General features: G+C 40.8%; 1 protein-coding gene across 3 annotated transcripts in view; it reads right to left on the bottom strand.

Annotated features, from left to right (window-relative positions):
• Window positions 1–18297, bottom strand: part of MSRA (methionine sulfoxide reductase A) — a 450794-nt gene that overhangs the window by 268236 nt on the left and 164261 nt on the right. For 2 of the 3 annotated variants that reach the window (XM_043565068.1, XM_043565069.1), the window contains exon 2: window positions 5818–5886. The exons of the other annotated variant lie outside the window; for it this stretch is intronic. In XM_043565068.1, the coding sequence (XP_043421003.1) occupies window positions 5818–5886 (69 nt within the window). The remainder of the gene's footprint in view (window positions 1–5817; window positions 5887–18297) is intronic. 3 annotated transcript variants of the gene reach the window in all.

Here is an 18297-nt window from a genome sequence, read left to right as displayed (position 1 = left end):
TTCCAAATGATTGAGGTTGGTGGATACACGATTATCAAACATTACTGGATTTGGATTTACTCCTTTCTACAATGGGTTCAGTTCCATTCTCTAAGCACAAAAATCCCCACCCACACTCCAGCTTCCCTATTCTAAATATATCCTCCTCTCACACCCTCCCCGCCCCCAGGATACCCTCTCCAACTCCACACCTGTGCTCTTCCGGACTGGGACCAGGTGTGCTGTGCCATAACAAGCAATGTCATACAATCCAAATGGGATATTCAGGGAGGTCTCTTCCCCTCTCCCTGTATTATCTGACCTCTCCACGCTCAAAAAGGAAATAAAAATTGAGAACATCACACACACACACACAAAAGATAAATAAAATAAAATATATCTTAAAACATGTCCCTAAATGACCAATTATTGTCCCTTGAAGGTGCTTCAGATTATCATGGGAGGAAGGCCTATTTTTGTTTCCCCAAGTGCCTCATCACTTAAGAAGTTTGCACCAGTTAGCAGCCTGCTGTTCTAACAGTCTTGTGAATTTAGATTGTTTAGTTAATTATAAACACATTTCAAAGTCATTCTTCCTGGCCTTTTTCCTAGAATGAGTGACTGCCACTCTACAGCTCACAGAATGGTCTTCAATGGTTTTCAGTCAAGGTTCAGGGAGAAATATGCCACACCGGGATTTGATTATTTACCAACATAATGTTGGATTCAAGCCAATGAGCCACCAATATATTTTCCTTTGAAGTCTGACATATTGCCTGCTGCTTTCAATGCTGTTTTCTTGGCTAGCAGACAAAATAACTGTGGCTGTTTCAAAATTCACCTCCAATTGAAGTCAGGGGGAAAAAATGTCTTATGATTGGTTCATCTTACAGACATGGATCTCATTCTCCTTTGGAGTGCTCAAGGTGAGTCACTTGGACTGGGGTGCATCTGTGGCCCTAAAACAGTCACTAGCCCTTGCTCTGGAATCAGCCCTTCCACACACCTATTTGAGAAACAGTCTGGTAAATTCTTGGCACCTTGGCTATAAACAGAGATAAACAAGGTCATCAGCACATTTTCATGATATCTTGGATTGTCTTTTGCTCCCTCTCATTTGAGAAGCCCTAAGAGAACCTGACAAAGAAAACATGTTTGAGATCACAGAGCCATTGCTGTCAGGATACTGAGAGCCTAAAAACCCACCCTAAGAATTCATGGAGATACTTCTAGTGTTGTCACTGATATCAATTCCTATACATTAAGATTCCTTGCTACAGAACCTTACCTTTCTGCAGACAGGCTTGGTGTGGGTTTCTAAATGACAGGATCAAAGAATTTCTTGCTAGAAGGAATTTTTTCAAAAGGGTTTAACATTCTGAAATAAAGTAAATGCTCACTAATTGAGAAGAAAGACTCTTATATGCTATTTAGTCCCATTTTCCAATTTGTTAGGAATGACCACTCTATCATTTAAATACCTCTAATGGTGGAGAACTCACCACCCTATGTTATTGGATACTATAAGTACAATATTAAAATTGCAAAGGCATTAACCTGTGATGATCAATTCTCCATCTCTTATGAAAGAGCTATGAACCTGGTTTTATAAATATGAATTAGCTTTTAATTTCAAGTCATTCAGAAAGATATAACAATATTTACTGAGGAAAATCTTGGAAGTTAGTGAAACTACTGGTGCTGATACTACATCATATATAATATAGTATAGTCTGCATTGTTTTTTCACTTGTTTACTTCATTTTATATATCTAAGTTCAATTTCAACTTGACTCAATGTGTATTTATTACTCTTGGCACAATATTTTACAATATACACTCTTGTCATAGGGTGACATTATATCCCAATTGCCTGAAACCCTTCAGGTTTGTACCTCATTATCTAATGTAATTTTTAACAGCACCCTTTCACTCTCAAAAGTATACTACTTTGGATGACAAATTTTATGGCACAGTACTGTATTTTAAAGTTTTTAAAAGTTGTATTTCATTTTTTTAAGTTGTACTAAAAACCTTCGCAAATTCACACATCTTCCCAACCCCCAGCTTCTCTGCATTTTCCTCAATTAATAAGTTTTTATTTTATTTGAAAATGATAAATCTTCTTGACTATATATTTAATAAAATGAATAGTTGTTCTGTGCTTTATTTTTTTTTTTTTGTTCTGTGCTTTAAAAAAAAAAAAACCACAGAATGGCTGGAGCCTCTGTGCTCTCTGCATGGATGGAGTGGCTCACTGCCAATGGGATGTCACTTTCATTAAGTTATTGAGAGCTGGAGAGAACCTTTCTAAGTCAGGCACAGCATGCTGGCAAATGTAATGTGGATGTGTCCTCATGCCGGAGAAAGCATTCCCTCCACTTGACCAGATTTCTTTCATCTTTGGGTGCCTCAGTTTCTCTGTCTCTAACAGAGCACAATAATGCCCACTTCACAGGGCTGTTGTAGGATTAAAGGGATGATAGCCATAGGGCACTGTCAGCCACCGGGAACAAAGGCATGAAGTAATTGCAAAATGTTCGGTTCTGCTTCTCCAGCTTGTGGAAAAAGGGCTCCCACTGACTTGAAAGACAGCATCATACACAGACGAGGAGAAGCCCACTGGGAGAGCAGAGCCTATTACCTTCATTATCATTGTCCTAAAGTACAGAGGAGAGAAAGAGCAACAAAGAAGCTTAAGAACTGTGGCCACACAAAAACAAGACGAGGACTAACAAATGGGCTACGAAAGAAAATCTGAAAAAATAAACATCTTAGCTTAAAAATAATCTGTGAAGATTACATGCCAGAAACTAAGGAACACCTATATATTCTTTGGTCACATGACACAATGACGCACTTGTGTATTTTTTACAATGGAGTGTACCCTGTCCTTTATACTTCCTTACATTATCCACTCTAAATGCCTAATGGCAGTTCAACGACCACTTTCAGAGTGGATTTAATTTAAAAGTTCCTATGTAGATAGCATTCTGTAAGGCATCTTCACATGATTAACCAATAGATAATAAAATTGCAACTGGCAATACTATTTTGTCATAAAATATTAACACCTCCAAGGCTGAAGAGTAAGTTGGGACAACTAGAAAGTGCCACTGGTGTTTGGTGAGCTCACAGTCAAGTAGATGTAAGACATTCCCCTGTATATTAACACATGCTACTAAAATCAAATGGGTAAAAGTGATAAGTAGTAGGAGATGTCATTCCAAGCAGTATTTTCCCAGCAAAAGCTATATGTCAAGAGTCCTTCAGCGCACTCTGGGAATGCATAGAAATTCACAAATCAATTTGCTAAATTGGCTTGGCTGGAAATCGTGCATTTGTGCATGGATCCAGCTGAAAGCCATTTCTGAATCTACCAGACTTGCCCACGGCTTCTTCAACCAGTGCTAAGAGTCAGGGGACATCATAAGAAGAGCGTGGGCTTCAGGGTTAGTTACACTTGGGCTCTAATTCTCCCTCCGCTATATCACTGGCTGAGTGACTTCGGGTAAGTCACATGAGCTCTCTGAGAAGAGGATTACATACTCATACCAGGCTTGCAAGGTGCCAGGAGGATTAAATGTCCAACATATGTCAAAGAGCCAAGTGCTATATACTTGGTTTAACCTTTTCAGTAGAGCTACAAACAACCCAGAATGAGAGAAGCCCACCCCAAAAGCCATCTGCTCCTTCTCTTCACTGCAGGCCAGGTAGACAAGTGATATAAAATGAGAACAGTTTTTAAAACATTAATATAAAATGCTTGCACCTACTTAACCCAAATAGGGCCTTAATTTAAGCATCTGGAAGAGTCAAACTGAAGTTCTAATAATGTAAACATTCTTAGATGTCAAAAGATATTCTAGTTTACAATCTGTATATTTCTGCACTTGCAGAAATGATACACGATTCACCTCTTAAAACCACACACCTTGGCCACTCACAGCGGGTTTCCTGAGGACTGCCTACCACCAGATGAGCCTTGGGTCTTGAATATGTAAGATGGAGAAGCAAAGGCAAGTGTCTCAGAGCAGTCAATCCTCATCCTATTGGTGAAAAATGCTAAAGCTTGGAAAGGGAAAGGTGCTTGCCCAAAGCCAAGCAATGAAGGCCACGGGTTAGGATTTTTAGGAAAGCCACTACAAACCAAAACTGTGACAAATTATAATCATAATCTCATCACAGAGCTTTATTCACTGATATTTCCAGTTCTGTGGCCAAACAACATCCATACCTGCCTGGTGCTGGGTCTGTCCCTTGGGAAGGAAGCTCTCCTCTAATAGCAAAACAGAGGAAACCCTGCTAAGATAGGTTAGCCTTATTTTATATTGCCCAATATGACATGGAACTGAGTGTCTAACATGTCTGGGGGGTGAAAAATCTGAAATACAAAAAAAAAATTATCAAAATAACCCATTGCACACTGATGTGACATTTGCTGTCCCCTGGTAACTGTCCCCTGATAGTTTCAAACCTACAACTCCAGAAAAACGGCATTGTGTGAGCATAAGTACACAGAAGAAAAGTAACAAAGCAAATATTCAGCACACATTTTTAGAGTGTCCATTATGCTTTTTTCTATAAAAATCATATTCTCTGTTTAAATTTCTGAGCATAATAACTTCTAACCACTGATAAGTACATTTTAAAGGGTGCTAGCCCACATGGAGCAAGATTTACAAATACCCAGGCAGAATTAGTTCCCTATTTCATAACTCTCCAACCGTTAATCATTATTGATTACTAATTCTGGTTCCATCTCTATGAATAAGTTAATACTTTATGCTGAATAGGCTAATTTAGAGGTGGGTGATCCTGAAGCTAATTTGCAGCTCAAGGAGAACTCCATGCTTTAAAACAGCTTTACATCAAAAGCCTTACAGAAGAGGATCAAGACCAGGGTAGAATGGGAGCTAGAAGAAGGCATAAAATCAGGGACTTCAGGTTTTTAGGATGGGAAAGATCATAAAACCTGTCTAAAGGCTGAGGGGAAGGACCCAGAAGCTACAAGAAAACGAAAATTCAGGGGACAGAGGTAGTGACCCCAGAGAGGGTGATAAGGGATGGACCCCAGGGCATTGCTGGAGGGAAGAGTGAGGGGGGAAGGCAAAAACAAGAGGAAAGAGGACATCAGCAAGAAAAGGGAAGGAGGGAGAAAAGGAGGAAGGTTGGCAAAGAAAGTGCCAAGTGTAGGGACATTTTAAGAGAAGTTTAGGTGACATTAAATATGGAGGTAAGGAACAATGAATTAAAAAGGACCTCATCACCAAAAGGTTTGGAAGCTAACAGGGAAGTTCTGCTCAACCACATAATTGTATATGGTAAATATATACTCAGAGATTAGATTTTATTCTGTTTAAAACATTTTAATTAACTTCTTTTCTAAGGAATATGCTGAATTCATAATGGAGGAGAAAGAGATTATTCAATTAGATTGATTTTTGTGGAATAACAACTCAAAACTACTTGAATCCCAGCCTTTGACAAAGTTACGTATCAATGTGGTGGGTGGGGGAGCCTTCAAGGAAAGAAAAACTCAAACTGTAAATTATCAGGTTAATTCACAGTGTGGACATAAGAAACAGCAAAGACACAGTTTGATATTTGGTTTGCAAAGTGAGAAAAGAAAGCATATTAAATTCTATAGAATAATCTTTTCTGATCCCAGAAATACTAGGAACTCAATAGTTTTTTTTTTTTTTTTTTGGCTCCAATGACTTGTAAATATCTACAAGAGCCCAGATTTTGAAGCCCTGAGGACACTTGCTAAAACTCAGAAATTTGGCACTAGTCATTGCACACAATTTGGGTTTTCTTTCAGAGTTGATATCTTACCAAATACAGCCATCTGTGTTCCCTCTGGGAAAGGTTCAACTGTTCTATTGCCATTGACATGATGTTTGGCTAGAAAAAAAAAAAAAGAGGGAGAGAAGGAAAGAAAGAAATACAAGTTAAGTGTAAAGTTCCACACACATACTAACACATGTCATTAAATGTGTCAAAGAGTCTATTTCTCATTTTTAGTTAGAAGTGGCACCAAAGCTTACCCTTTTTAAGAGAGCTCCAATTATTTTGTTTTTAGTCTCAGTGACTGAAGAGCCTAGAAATGATCTAGTTTGAGCGTGTGGCTTTACAAAGAAGGGTGCCAGGGCCCGAGCTCATGCAGAGCCATACAGCTAGTGGCCACAGAGCCAGCCCAGCCGCAAAGCTCCCGACTCCTAGCCACAGGGCCCCACTGCACCAGGCCAGGTCCTAAAGAACAAGGAAGCTCCAGGTTCCAGGGAAAATTGGGGAGGCTTCGTCTGAAGACTCTTGATGATCACAATATTGACCCAGTCAAGGAAGTGAGCCGTGAAGACAGCAGGATAACATCAGGGCCAATTTTCAAAAAAATAGAATAGCAGAACACATCACTGCACTACAATTCAAGTACTATTTCCAGGAGCCACAGACACTTGGCTTCTTAAAGACAAGATGGATGTCCCAGTGCTTCTTACTACCTACCCTTCATCCACCCTGGTTCCCTCCACCAATCATCCTTCCCACCCTGTGCATATCAAGGACTTAGAAATAAAATGTGACCAGGTATTGGTTTTCCAGCATTAACTTGTTCTCAAAACCTCCCAAAATGCAGTCAGGTAGAGAAAATCTGAGTATGTCCAGCTATGAGTATTTTTAAAATATCCTCAGCAATTTTTCCATGTGGGCATTTATGTTGAAAATATATAAGAATGGCTCAGAAGCTTTGACACCGCATCACATAGCACATATATTTTGATTTCATGGGTCACATTAGATTTATGGAGCACTGGCAAGGGCTTAGCACCACAGCTAGGCTCTGAGGGGACTGGGGAGAGTAAGACATGGCCCTCTTGGAGAGTATAATTATCTTCAAGAGGTATAAATGTCAAACTTTACCAGAAAGCTTACAATTATGTGCTAAGTCTTGGAATGGAGACTAAAGGTACTGTAAAAGTTCATGGCAGAGGAACAGCAAGCTGGGAAGTGGGAGCCAGCAACCTGGAGGAATTATAACTAGTGCAGAATCTTAAAGGAGAGGCAGGGTTTGGAAAGGCAGAGGGTGAGGAAGCACCTTGAATGAAAGCCAGGAGTGTGGATGTAACCAAGGCATCATCCAGGGCCAGAATAAAGTCTAGCCTGGGCACCGCTGAGGTGATATGTTGGGAGGCAGTGGCAAAGAAGGACAGATGGTAGGCAGGGACCAGGTCATGGAAGGTCTTGAGAACCCCATCTAAGCTCAAAGGAACCCAAGGCAGGCCCTGCAGCACACTGCAAGTCTTTTGGAATCTGGAGGCTCAGCCAAGTTTAGACAATCCCTTCAGCATACCATCAGTTCAGGGGCTCTCACTGGTTCCTAAGTAATGGTGGCACTATCCTAGGAACAGAAAACCTGGAGGAAGGGAAGAGGCTAGCCCAAGTCCCAGGTAGCCATGGGACCTTGTCAAGCACTCATTAATATTAGCAGCCATTGGTTGCTAAATCCAAAGAAGTGTGATGAGGCTTGATGTCAAGGTCAGAGTTCTGTTCTATGGTCAGCTCCACAGTCCCTGCCAGCGGTTCTAAAAGTGTTTGCCTTTACACAAATTAAGAGTTTTAAACCCATTCAAACTCTTTAATCCACTCATCTCACTCATAAGAAACTCTCACTCTAAAGAAACATGGAGGGGGGGAAAGGTGACAAACGTAGCAATATTTATTACTTACAATAATGAAATCTTAAAATCAACTTAATATCTAAAAGTACTAAAATTGCTTAGAAAATTGTAATTTGTGATTTATCAAAAGCATGGAAAAAAACCATAGAATAGTATGCAACATATTTTATTTTTTTAATGTTTGTTTATTTTTGAGAGAGAGAGACAGAGTGTGAACAGGAGGAGAGGCAGAGAGAGAGGGACACACAGAATCCAAAGCAGGCTCCAGGTTCTGAGCTGTCTGTCAGCACAGAGCCCGACGCGGGGCTTGAACTCACAAATGTGAGATCATGACCTGAGTCGAAGTCAGACACTTAATTGATCAAGCCACCGGGGTTGATGTAACATATTTTAAATACAGCATTTGAGAGTTATATAGAAATATATATAGAAATGTGAAAAAAAATAATGGTAATTGAATACAATCCTATTACAACACTGGAGGTAGATTATAATGACAACTAATTAAAATATGAATGCTTATGGGGCGCCTGGGTGGCGCAGTCGGTTAAGCGTCTGACTTCAGCCAGGTCACGATCTCACGGTCCCTGAGTTCAAGCCCCGCGTCAGGCTCTGGGCTGATGGCTCAGAGCCTGGAGCCTGTTTCCAATTCTGTGTCTCCCTCTCTCTCTGCCCCTCCCCCGTTCATGCTCTGTCTCTCTCTGTCCCAAAAATAAATAAACGTTGAAAAAAAAATTTTTTTAAAAAATATGAATGCTTATAGGAAAAGAGAAATGCTCCTCTGGCAGAGAAACATACAAAAATAAAAATGACCAGGGTGATTATGCACGATATTTACCTTTAGTATTTTCCTTTGTTACTGTTAGATTCTTACTTTCTAAATGAAAATATGTTTGGAATTTTAAAAATCAATGAAATTATAGATTAAAAAATTTTTTTTGCCACAGTAAGTACTTGGTTTCCCAGGACAAAGCTTATTTATAGCCAGTTGAAATGCTACACATTTACAATGAAAAGCGTACCCTATTTGACATCTCTTCTCAGACAGCTCAAAAGCACCTCCAACAAAAGATGACCTTCCACCCTAAACACGGTGCTCTTCCAGCATCCCCAACTCTGGGAATAAGACTGCCATTCTACTTTCTAGGCATCCTTGCCCATTCTCTAGCCCTCACTACCCACATCTAGTCTATCACCAAATCTAGTTAGTTTCACCTTCCAGACATCCAGAATCCTTCTACTTCTTCCCTTCACCATCCAAATTATTCCAATCCAAACTATTGTGGCCTCTTTGCCCAGACTCCTATGAATGCCTCTAGTTCATCTATGTCCCCTCTCCAATTCACTCTTCCCAGTGCAGTCACAATTACCTTTCAAAAAAGAAAGAAAAATTCTGATTGCATGACACAAACTCCCCAACCTTCTCCCACCTTCCATGGCTTCCCAATGCTCTTATGTTAAAGTTAAAACTCTAACATGGCCTTCAAGGACCCATGTGGTATGACCACCTCAGTCCCTCATTCCTTCTACCACAGTCATGTTGCTTTCCTGGGACCAAAGGCCTTCTTCTACAACACTCACCAGAGCTGCACCTCACATTTAATCATTACCTGGACAAGCAGACTATAAGCACAGGGAGGACAGGGCTCATAGCTCCTTTGGTTCGCCATTTCTATAATTCTAGTCCAACAGGGACACAGCATAGGTGCTCAATAAATAGCTGTTACAATAATGAAGGAAGAAAGAAACAGTATAAAAAGAGAGACTAAAAAGTATTTCTTCAGCCATTATGAAAGCTTTATTATTTGCTATACTAATGACATAGTTCTCTTTATACGTACATGTCCTTTACACAAAAATGATCATTGAAAATGGCCATTCAAAAATAGTTTACCCAGCCAGGTGGCCCAGAGTCCAAGGAACTCCCCTCTGTTCTACTCTATAAATGTCTGCCCCTCTTCCCTCCCCATTCATCTTCTCTCATCTGACAAGGCGACAGTGCCAGTAGAGGCAGGAAGACTAGAAATGCTACTTGAACTGGAAAGGAAGGAGGAAGTTCATATGCAACTCTCGCCTCAATGCTAAGGTTCCTTTGGGCCCTGTCTTTTATTCTAGCACCTGAGGCCCAAAGACAACAGGGTCCATAAACCTGATTTTGAATTTTTTTTAATATTTATTTCTTTTTGAGAGAGAGTACAAGCAAGGGAGGGACAGAGAGAGAGAAAGAGAGAGAGAGAGACATACACAGAATTTGAAGCAGGCTCCAGGCTCCGAGCTATCAGCATGGAGCCCGACAGGGGGCTCAAACTCACCAACTGTGAGATCATGACCCAAGCCAAAGTTGGACGCTCAACTGAGCCACCCAGGTGTCCCTGATTTTATATTTTCTTCTGAACTGCAGCTGAGTCAGTTACTAGACAGCAAAGACACAGCATCAGCCAAGAAGAGATAGCACAGTATCAGCAGCTAAGGCCATGGGTTCTGAAGCAAGACTGCCTTGACTTTGAGCCTCAGTCCTCCCACTTCCTAGCTGTTGGAATATGGCTTACTTAACCTCTTTGTGCCTTAGTTTCCTCATTTGTAAGATTTTCCTCATTGTAAGTTTCCTCATTTGTACCTACCTTGTGGGCTGGTTTGAGAATTAAATTAGTTAATATATTTAAAGCACTTAGATCAGTGCCTGGCACTTGGTAAACACCTCTTAACTGTTACATTAGCATTATCATATGTGTGAACTTTATTTTTCACAAGATCCGAGTCAGGAATGACAAGTACATGACACGTGATGTACCTCACCTCCATTTCCATGCTCATGGAAGACATCACCAATCAACCAAAGCATACTTTCTTGGTCCCCAAATGTGACCACAGAATCTTTTCTCAACCTAGCATCCCATAGAGTCTCTTATTATTTAGATATATGTGTATGTATGATGAAATTCTTTAGTCATTCCTGGTCTAAGTGAATAAAACACAAAAATGGACCAAAAAAGAAGCCATTTTCCTTCTCGTTTCTATATGAAAAAATGCAATTAAAAAAAAAAAAAGATCCTTTGAAAATCTCCAAAATTCTATATACAGCTTTAGGGATAAAAGAATAGGGCGAAATCTGACTGCTACTTTCCATTCCATAATGCGAGAATGGTGAGTTCTTAAAAACCAAGCAATGGCAGTTCTACTCCTGGAAACCGAGGCTTAGCTCCTAAGGGCACTTTCCTATTAAAGCTCTGCTGAGGCAAGTATTTGGGGGACAAAGAACCAGAGATCCTTTAAACGCATTAGATAGGTCAAATAAGATGGGGGGGAGACGGGCTAACTTGGGGACCTAATGAGCATTTTTTTTTTCCAAAATTGGTGGCACATGTCACCACGGAAACAATCACACTGACTAAAAAGAAAAGTCATTCATTGATTGGGTACTAACTATTGATTACCAGCAGAGCATGAAATGGAGACAGGAGAGGGTCACTGACAGGGACATCTGTTGCACAGCCACAGCAGGGTGGATGCTTCCAATCTGGCTAGATGGGCAGATGTCCCTGCCCCCACTCCATGGGGGCACGTTCCAAAGCCACATGCTCCAGGAAGACAACCTCTGCTGATGGCCATGACATGTCCTCAGTCAAGGGTATATGAGGACAAGGAATAGATTTTCATTTATCTTGAAAGCCCAGTGCTTGTGGAACAGTGAGGTTAATTAGAGCAAGATTGGGTCAAAGTCAACTATCAGAGAGATTTTGAAGGGGATCTGGGGGACACGTTTAAAAGCTTCAGAAGATGATACTAACACAATTTTTTTCTTTTGTTTTATGAATATCTAATGCACTTCAAACTTTGTGACTGTTTTCTTCCTTGAAAATAATACAATGAAACTGTTCAATAATACACCTGCGATAATACAAATTCAGACATAAACCAACAGTGATTAGCTCCATGTCTTGTGCTCAAAGCGAGAGAGCTAAAATTTGTATCTTCTGGGTGAGGGGGAGAGTGCAGAGACGAGAGGTAAATGGTAGGAAGTGGGGGACTGCAGGGTGGGCCCCCAGACCCTCCCTATCTCCTGTAGGGCCAATCCCCTCCAGTCTGGGTGACCATGGTTACACTCCCGAATTCGAGACTCCAGGAACTGTTTCTGCTATCCTGGGAGTCCTGGTCAGCTGCTGGACCCAGAACCATCCCAGGACTGGAACAGCCTTGTGTCCCAGTCACATTATTAATCCTGCAAACACCCAACCCATACTTGCAAGTGTTACTATCAATCATTCATGCTGAGACAAAACCTATTGGTGATGATTAGCTTTAGCTGGGGCCCAGAGTAAGAGTACCTTTATTTCATTCATATGGTAATAAAAATCTGTCAAGCCCCAAAGCAATATATGGTCTCACATTCCCTCTCATTGTTTCTTTGTGGCTCTTTCGCAGGGTCACAAATTCCTGGGGTTCTCATGGTACAAGTCAGGCTGGAATTAAGCAGGGTTCATATTTGGCCCCCAAGTCCTAGCTTTGGACCAGCCTCTCCTGTCTCCAGTAAAGGGGCCCTGGATCACACTGACCGAGCATTCAGGGCCCTAGGTCCTGCCAAGCTGCCTTCTATAGCATTTTAAGGATGATCTGACAACTGTGACTGTTGGTTTTTAAAGAAAGAGGAGTTGGAGTCCTGAGGGTGTGCCTGTCACCACGTCACTGAAATATAGGACAGGTGCACTAGAAAAAGAGAGGTAGATGCTTCTAGTCACCTATGCCCAGAGGCACTGTGGTTCTGTATTGTTCCTATACATTGTGGTCCTTTACACTTGCTATAATTTTTAACTATGGTGTTGTAAGGTGAAAGTCAAGCCAGAGTGGGTTTTGGCCCCAACAATGTACTCTGTATGTGAGGAGAGAAAGACTGGGAAGTGAGGTGGCAGTGGGAATGCTACTGAGACACTGCTCAGCCTGAGGGCCAGCCTCTGCTCTCCATGCATCCTGTGTCCAAAGAAGTCTGTGTCTTTCATATCGACTGGTGAGGTACACTACTAGAGGCAGATGGAATCTGTGGCTAGGAGAGGCTAGCAAGGAGCCCCCAGTAAAGGCACTGGTGGGAATGAAACAAAAGTCCTCAACTGACATGGGCAACGAGAGGTGAACTTTCCTCTCGTTGCTGTAGGAGGAGGGGAAGCCAGCCCTCAATGTCTTCCTCACATGGTGACCAACAACTATGTATGAATGGGAGCTGTTCTAAAAACAAAAGATAAGCTGCACGAAAAGCAGAAGAAAATCAGATGGAACAGTTTATGATTGTAGCTCTAAGGAAAAAATTCATATATCATTCAGGATTTTATCCTCATGCCCTGACTGCTGTCCTTCCTTCAGTTAAATCCAATCTACCAACACAACTCCAGTCTCCCTTCTCCTTTCACTCTACATGCTGCAAACCTAAGCTGCATGTCTTAGGCAGGAAAGGAGCTGACACCCCAGGTCAAGCAGCTCTTGCACCTCCCAGTGTACCTCTGCTGAAGGTTGAACTTCACAATGTCAGAGCAGAACAGGGCAGCACAAGGCAGGGCCTAAACCCCAGCCCACACAATAACACATTTTGAAGCATAAGCTAATACTTATGGCTGGGGTCTTTGGCTCGTATCCACAGGCAATTACATCTTGAGTGTTTAGTATGTGCAGGATATTAGGTGTTGTGGGAACAAAGATAAATTTCATAGATCCTACACTAAGGATCTCCATTTAACCAACAAACTTGTTGAGAGAGCCCTAAGGGGAGATTTCCAGTTGAAAGAATGAGGCAGTGAGGATACGGCTGTGTTTTAAGAAGAGTAAGGCCTTTTATGCAAGCATGGGACATTTTTATTTTTCACGAAGTGCCTGCTGTATTTTCTGAGGTCTGCTCAGTGCACAAGACCACAAGTGTGACTACAAACCTGGAATAGACACACCAAATGCACGCACCCTCAGACACGAGCCCTTTTCTGTCCCTTAGAAAAACTGGCCTAGAATGATTCTACTGTGTTCCTGTGTCCCCTGGGGCCACAAGAGTGTCCTGGAGAGTGAAGGAAAGTGAACATAGAGGTACCTGCAACTAGAGTTCAGGAGGCAAGCCAGAGGCCCCAGAAACCAGCATCAGAAAGATTTTTGCACATGTCCCAAGCAGACTACCACAATTCTGTAAAAGACAGCCATCTCACTGCCTTAGAGAAAGTGGAGAATGACAGAACACGCATCACACATAAAAAATTCTAAATATATAAACAACAAGTAAAATACATGAATAGATGCTCAACCACACGAGATACTATTTTTAATTCATGAAAGTAGTGACCCTTACAAAGCAATGCTAGGTACCAGTGAAGGTGTAGGGAGATGGGCCTTCTCACGCACTACTCACTGAAGTGAGAATTCGACACAATACAAAATACAATCTATTTGGAAAGCAATCTGGCAATACATGCCAAGAGCGTCAAAAGCATTTAGATCCCCAACCTAGTAATTCTAAGTGTAGATACCTACCTTAGGAAATCAGAACTGAGACAAAGGTTTCCAAACATGCTGACAACAGAACTGCTTATAATAATGAGAAACTGTAAAGCAACCTAAGTGGCCCAACAAAAGGGAGATAATGAAGTAAATTATCAGACACAGTTCTAAGGTAGAATACTGCATACTAATTTTAAAAGTATGATCATAAATAGGTTTTGTTCATGGCATCAGAAGAGTAATAAGGTAAAGTTAAGTGGGGAAAAAAAGCAAGATACAAAAAAGGATCTTACTCAAGAATAAAGGCACAGAAAAATGATCATAAGGAAACAGAATACAAAGGTAAAAGTGGCTACCTCTATATGCTGAGTTATGGCTAATTTTTCTTCCGTCTTTACGCTTCCAAATTTTTCTTGAGAAAATACTTCTTTGACAATCAGTAAACCATAAAAAGTAGAAAAAAACTAAAAGGGAAACTTGATAAAGAAGAAATCGAGATCCTATCAGGTATACTTTCAAGTTATAACAATCTAAACGTTTTCTCTGAGTGGAAACAGCAAGAGAAAGCATAAAATCTTCTTAAATGAAAATAGCCAATGAGCAGATTATTTCCTGATTAATCACATAAGGCCTCATCAAAGGGACCTTTTCACTGCAGTTTTAAATACCTAAAACTCTCTGGCTTGCTCCTGAAGACACTGCCCCCTAAGTGATTATCGATGGAGCTGTCCTGGGGCTATCAGACTAATTCAAGTCAGCTGTATCTCAGGCCTGTTAGATTCTCTCTGATGAGGGCCATCTCAGAGGTTGTCCCTCACTTGGGTAGGGCTCATGAGCTACTGAAATCATAGGTAGGCATGCGAGAAAAGGTGAATGAAGGTTGACAGAGGAACGGGGGACAGGGCGGGTATATCCACCCCAGTAAGTCAAGGCACAGGGATCTACATCCTGCCCCATTAACATCACAGTTCAGAAGACAACTACTGAACACCAGTCATGTGCCAGGCACTGGGTTTACCGTCAGTGTCACAAAAATAGTAAGACAAGGGGTGCCTGGCTGGCTCAATAAAGCATGTGACTCTTGATCTCAGGGTTGTGAGCTCAAGCCCCATGTTGGGCATGGAGCCTACTTAAAGATTTTTTTAAAAATCTTTAACAAAAATAGTAAGACAATGCCTGCCTTCTCCTTATCCTTCACTGACCACCAACCAGCCCCCTTCTTAGGGCTGCTGATCAGGTTTACCTAGACAAGGCTTCTGTGTTAGCAGCACTGCCTACAGCTCTTAATGCATCCATCCTGTTATCAGACTACATGAGTTCCCACACTACATTATCCTAAAAAAGCATTCCATTATCGTTTATTTCATTTTTAGAAGAATTCCATTTTTACCTTTGTAATGGTGTTATTAGTTACCACATTTAGGAACCATGTCTAACTTAGGCATCTGTGATATGTATATAATATTAACTGATGGAAAATTTCCACCTGACTTTTATAAAAATTTCCCCGCCCCCTCTTAAGCCATGTAATTCCTAATGACTACCAAAATTAGATAATTTTGAGAACTGAAATTCCATTTAAAATAAAGTCATTTTAAGGATTAAAATCTACATGTCATCCTGATGAGTGTGACATCTCTGTGAATAGGACAGTTGAAAACAGTTGTACTAAAAAATGGGACTGTACACCAAAATGATCTTATTTTATTCTAAAGTACATGCTTCTTACTGATCCTAAAACATGTTTGGATTTATAAGATGGGTGTTAAACATAACTATAAAGGATCACATAGAAATCGTACTTTTTAGAATTGTTGCCCTTCAAAGAACTGTAGGGGACCCTGGCTTCCCTGGCTGCTATTGCTTTGGTCCCTTACTCATAGATGAAGCAAAATTATTTACAATTTCCCCAGCATTTGTCAATGTCAATTCTGCCACATTAAAATAATCAATGTTGTGCAGAGTATCCAAGTCCTATGAATGTAATTCTGGCAAGAGACCACAGAGATGTTTTCTCAACCCATCATCAGAGTGCTAGGATCACTTTGGGGCCCAACTGTATGCCTCTAATACTATTAAGTCAGCTTTTACAAATGGTTGTGTACACCACATGGAAATGCAGCAGCCACAGCATGCAGCAGACCTTCTTTCTTCTTCCTTGTGAATGTGTCAGCAGCCTTCAGCAGGAAGCACATTGCCCCTCAATGGCACATAGGCTGCCTGAAGGTTGCAAGAGGCACAGTCAGCTGTCAGTCAGCCAATGGGCAGGAACAGTCCAGTACCTCCCCCTTCCCTCCACCCCCACCCCCTCTGACAGTGATAAATGATCAGGCCCTCTGCTCAGCTGAGCCTGACGGGCCCAGACCTCCCCTTGCAATCTGTTCCAGACCAACACCAACCTTTCCCCCCAACAACCCCCATCAGCACTACAAAGGGGCCTGCTACAGGGTTAAGGTCAGATCTGTTTGCTTTCTTATTGCTGTTCTTTCAGGAAAAGGAATATGACTTTATTTCTAAATGGAAGCTCCTAATCAAAAATGGAATATGCTGTTGTAAACCTTACAGGAAACCTGTCTCAACTCTCTCCTTACATTAAAAATGAAGGAGATACAGCTAAATATGGAACTTTAAGAAGAAAGAGGAATAGTCATAGATGTAAACATAAATGTCAACTTAACTTCCATTCAAATCAATAAGCTTTCCACTTACTAAATTATTATCTGTTGGTGGGGGTAAGAAGAAGGAGACAAAAGATTCTAAGGGGAATAAAATATTGAGAAAGAGACCGAACATTGACACTGAACATTAACAAGATTCATCAGAGATTAGCTTCTATAGTACATTTAGCTCATGTACAAAGTCCAACTTTTGCATAAAATCATCTCTGCCATGGAATAATATGCACCCATTATAAAGAATAAGACAGCTCTACAGGTAAGGACATGGACCTATAAGACACACCATTCATTGGGGGGGAATAAATCAACAAGTAGGGTAACATGTATAATGCGCTACAGTTTATTTTTGTTTCCAACATTCTGTCTTTACTTTCTGAACTTTGGTCCATGTGATGTAATACATTTTCAAAAATAGAAATACAAAAGTATTTTAAATGTCCCCAGTCTTTGCTACTCGGTGATTAGCCCTGCAACCCAAGAACCTCTTCTCAGGGCAGAGGTGCCATGCTGAGACACACGGTGGCCAGTGGCAGGCTACTGACCACCAGCAGCAGCCCCTGGGCTTGGATCAGCATGACACTTACATTTTATCTAGACCCAGGACAAATGTCAAAGACAATCTCACCTGAATCTCAGCAGAACTGTTTGCACCAGCTTTAAAATTCTCAGTAGTTTACAGCATCCCAAAAGGCCTCAAGATAGAGATATCATTCCATTTCCTCCCTAAAGTTGATCAGCATTCTCCAAAGCAATATGTTAAATGTCCTCTTTTTAAGAGGGAAAGGATTTTAAGAGGATCAATCATTTCAAAGTTTGGATGAAATTTAAACATTATTTACTTAAAAATAAAATACAAGGTGTTTCCAGATTTATCTTCTCTCTCTTTTTTTTTTTTTAGAGGAAAGAGAAGAGAAAGGGAAGGAGAGACTGAGGGAAGGAGGGAGGGAGGGAGGAAGACCAACACAACAGCCAGTATTTTGCCTTTCTGGAATTTGGTACATATTTTAATCATTTCTCTGTTCTTCCTGCTTCTCATCCTGTTTCTCCTTCCCTTGTAATTTTCCTTCACAATAGAAGATAAGGGTATTTTAAAATCTATTTTAGATTTACTGAATAGAGATTATGCTCACCATTCCTAATTTTAAACGTGGTTGAAACATTTTATATTGCCCTCAAAAAAGGGAAATGAAGTTTTTACTATGAAGCCTTCAACTGATTTTCAATAAGTCAGTGAATTTTTTTTAATCCAGCTCTTATTAGATAAACAGTACATGAAACTCATCTACTGTGAAAATTTCACTGAAGGATCTGTCATTGGGTAAGAGCAGGCCTGGTCACATGGCTGATTAAGGGAAACTGAATAACCAAGTACATATTCACATTAAGAAACATGGTAGACACAATCTTCAACTATGGTTCTACAAATGACACAGAAAGGCATTTTATGACTTCTTTTTAATACTTGTCTTCCATTAAAGAGTGATGCAAAACAGAAC

Source organism: Prionailurus bengalensis, chromosome B1, assembly GCF_016509475.1.
Source record: "Prionailurus bengalensis isolate Pbe53 chromosome B1, Fcat_Pben_1.1_paternal_pri, whole genome shotgun sequence".
Lineage (NCBI taxonomy): Eukaryota > Metazoa > Chordata > Mammalia > Carnivora > Felidae > Prionailurus > Prionailurus bengalensis.
Note: the sequence above shows the minus strand (reverse complement) of the source record. Positions and strands in the feature narration are given on the sequence as shown.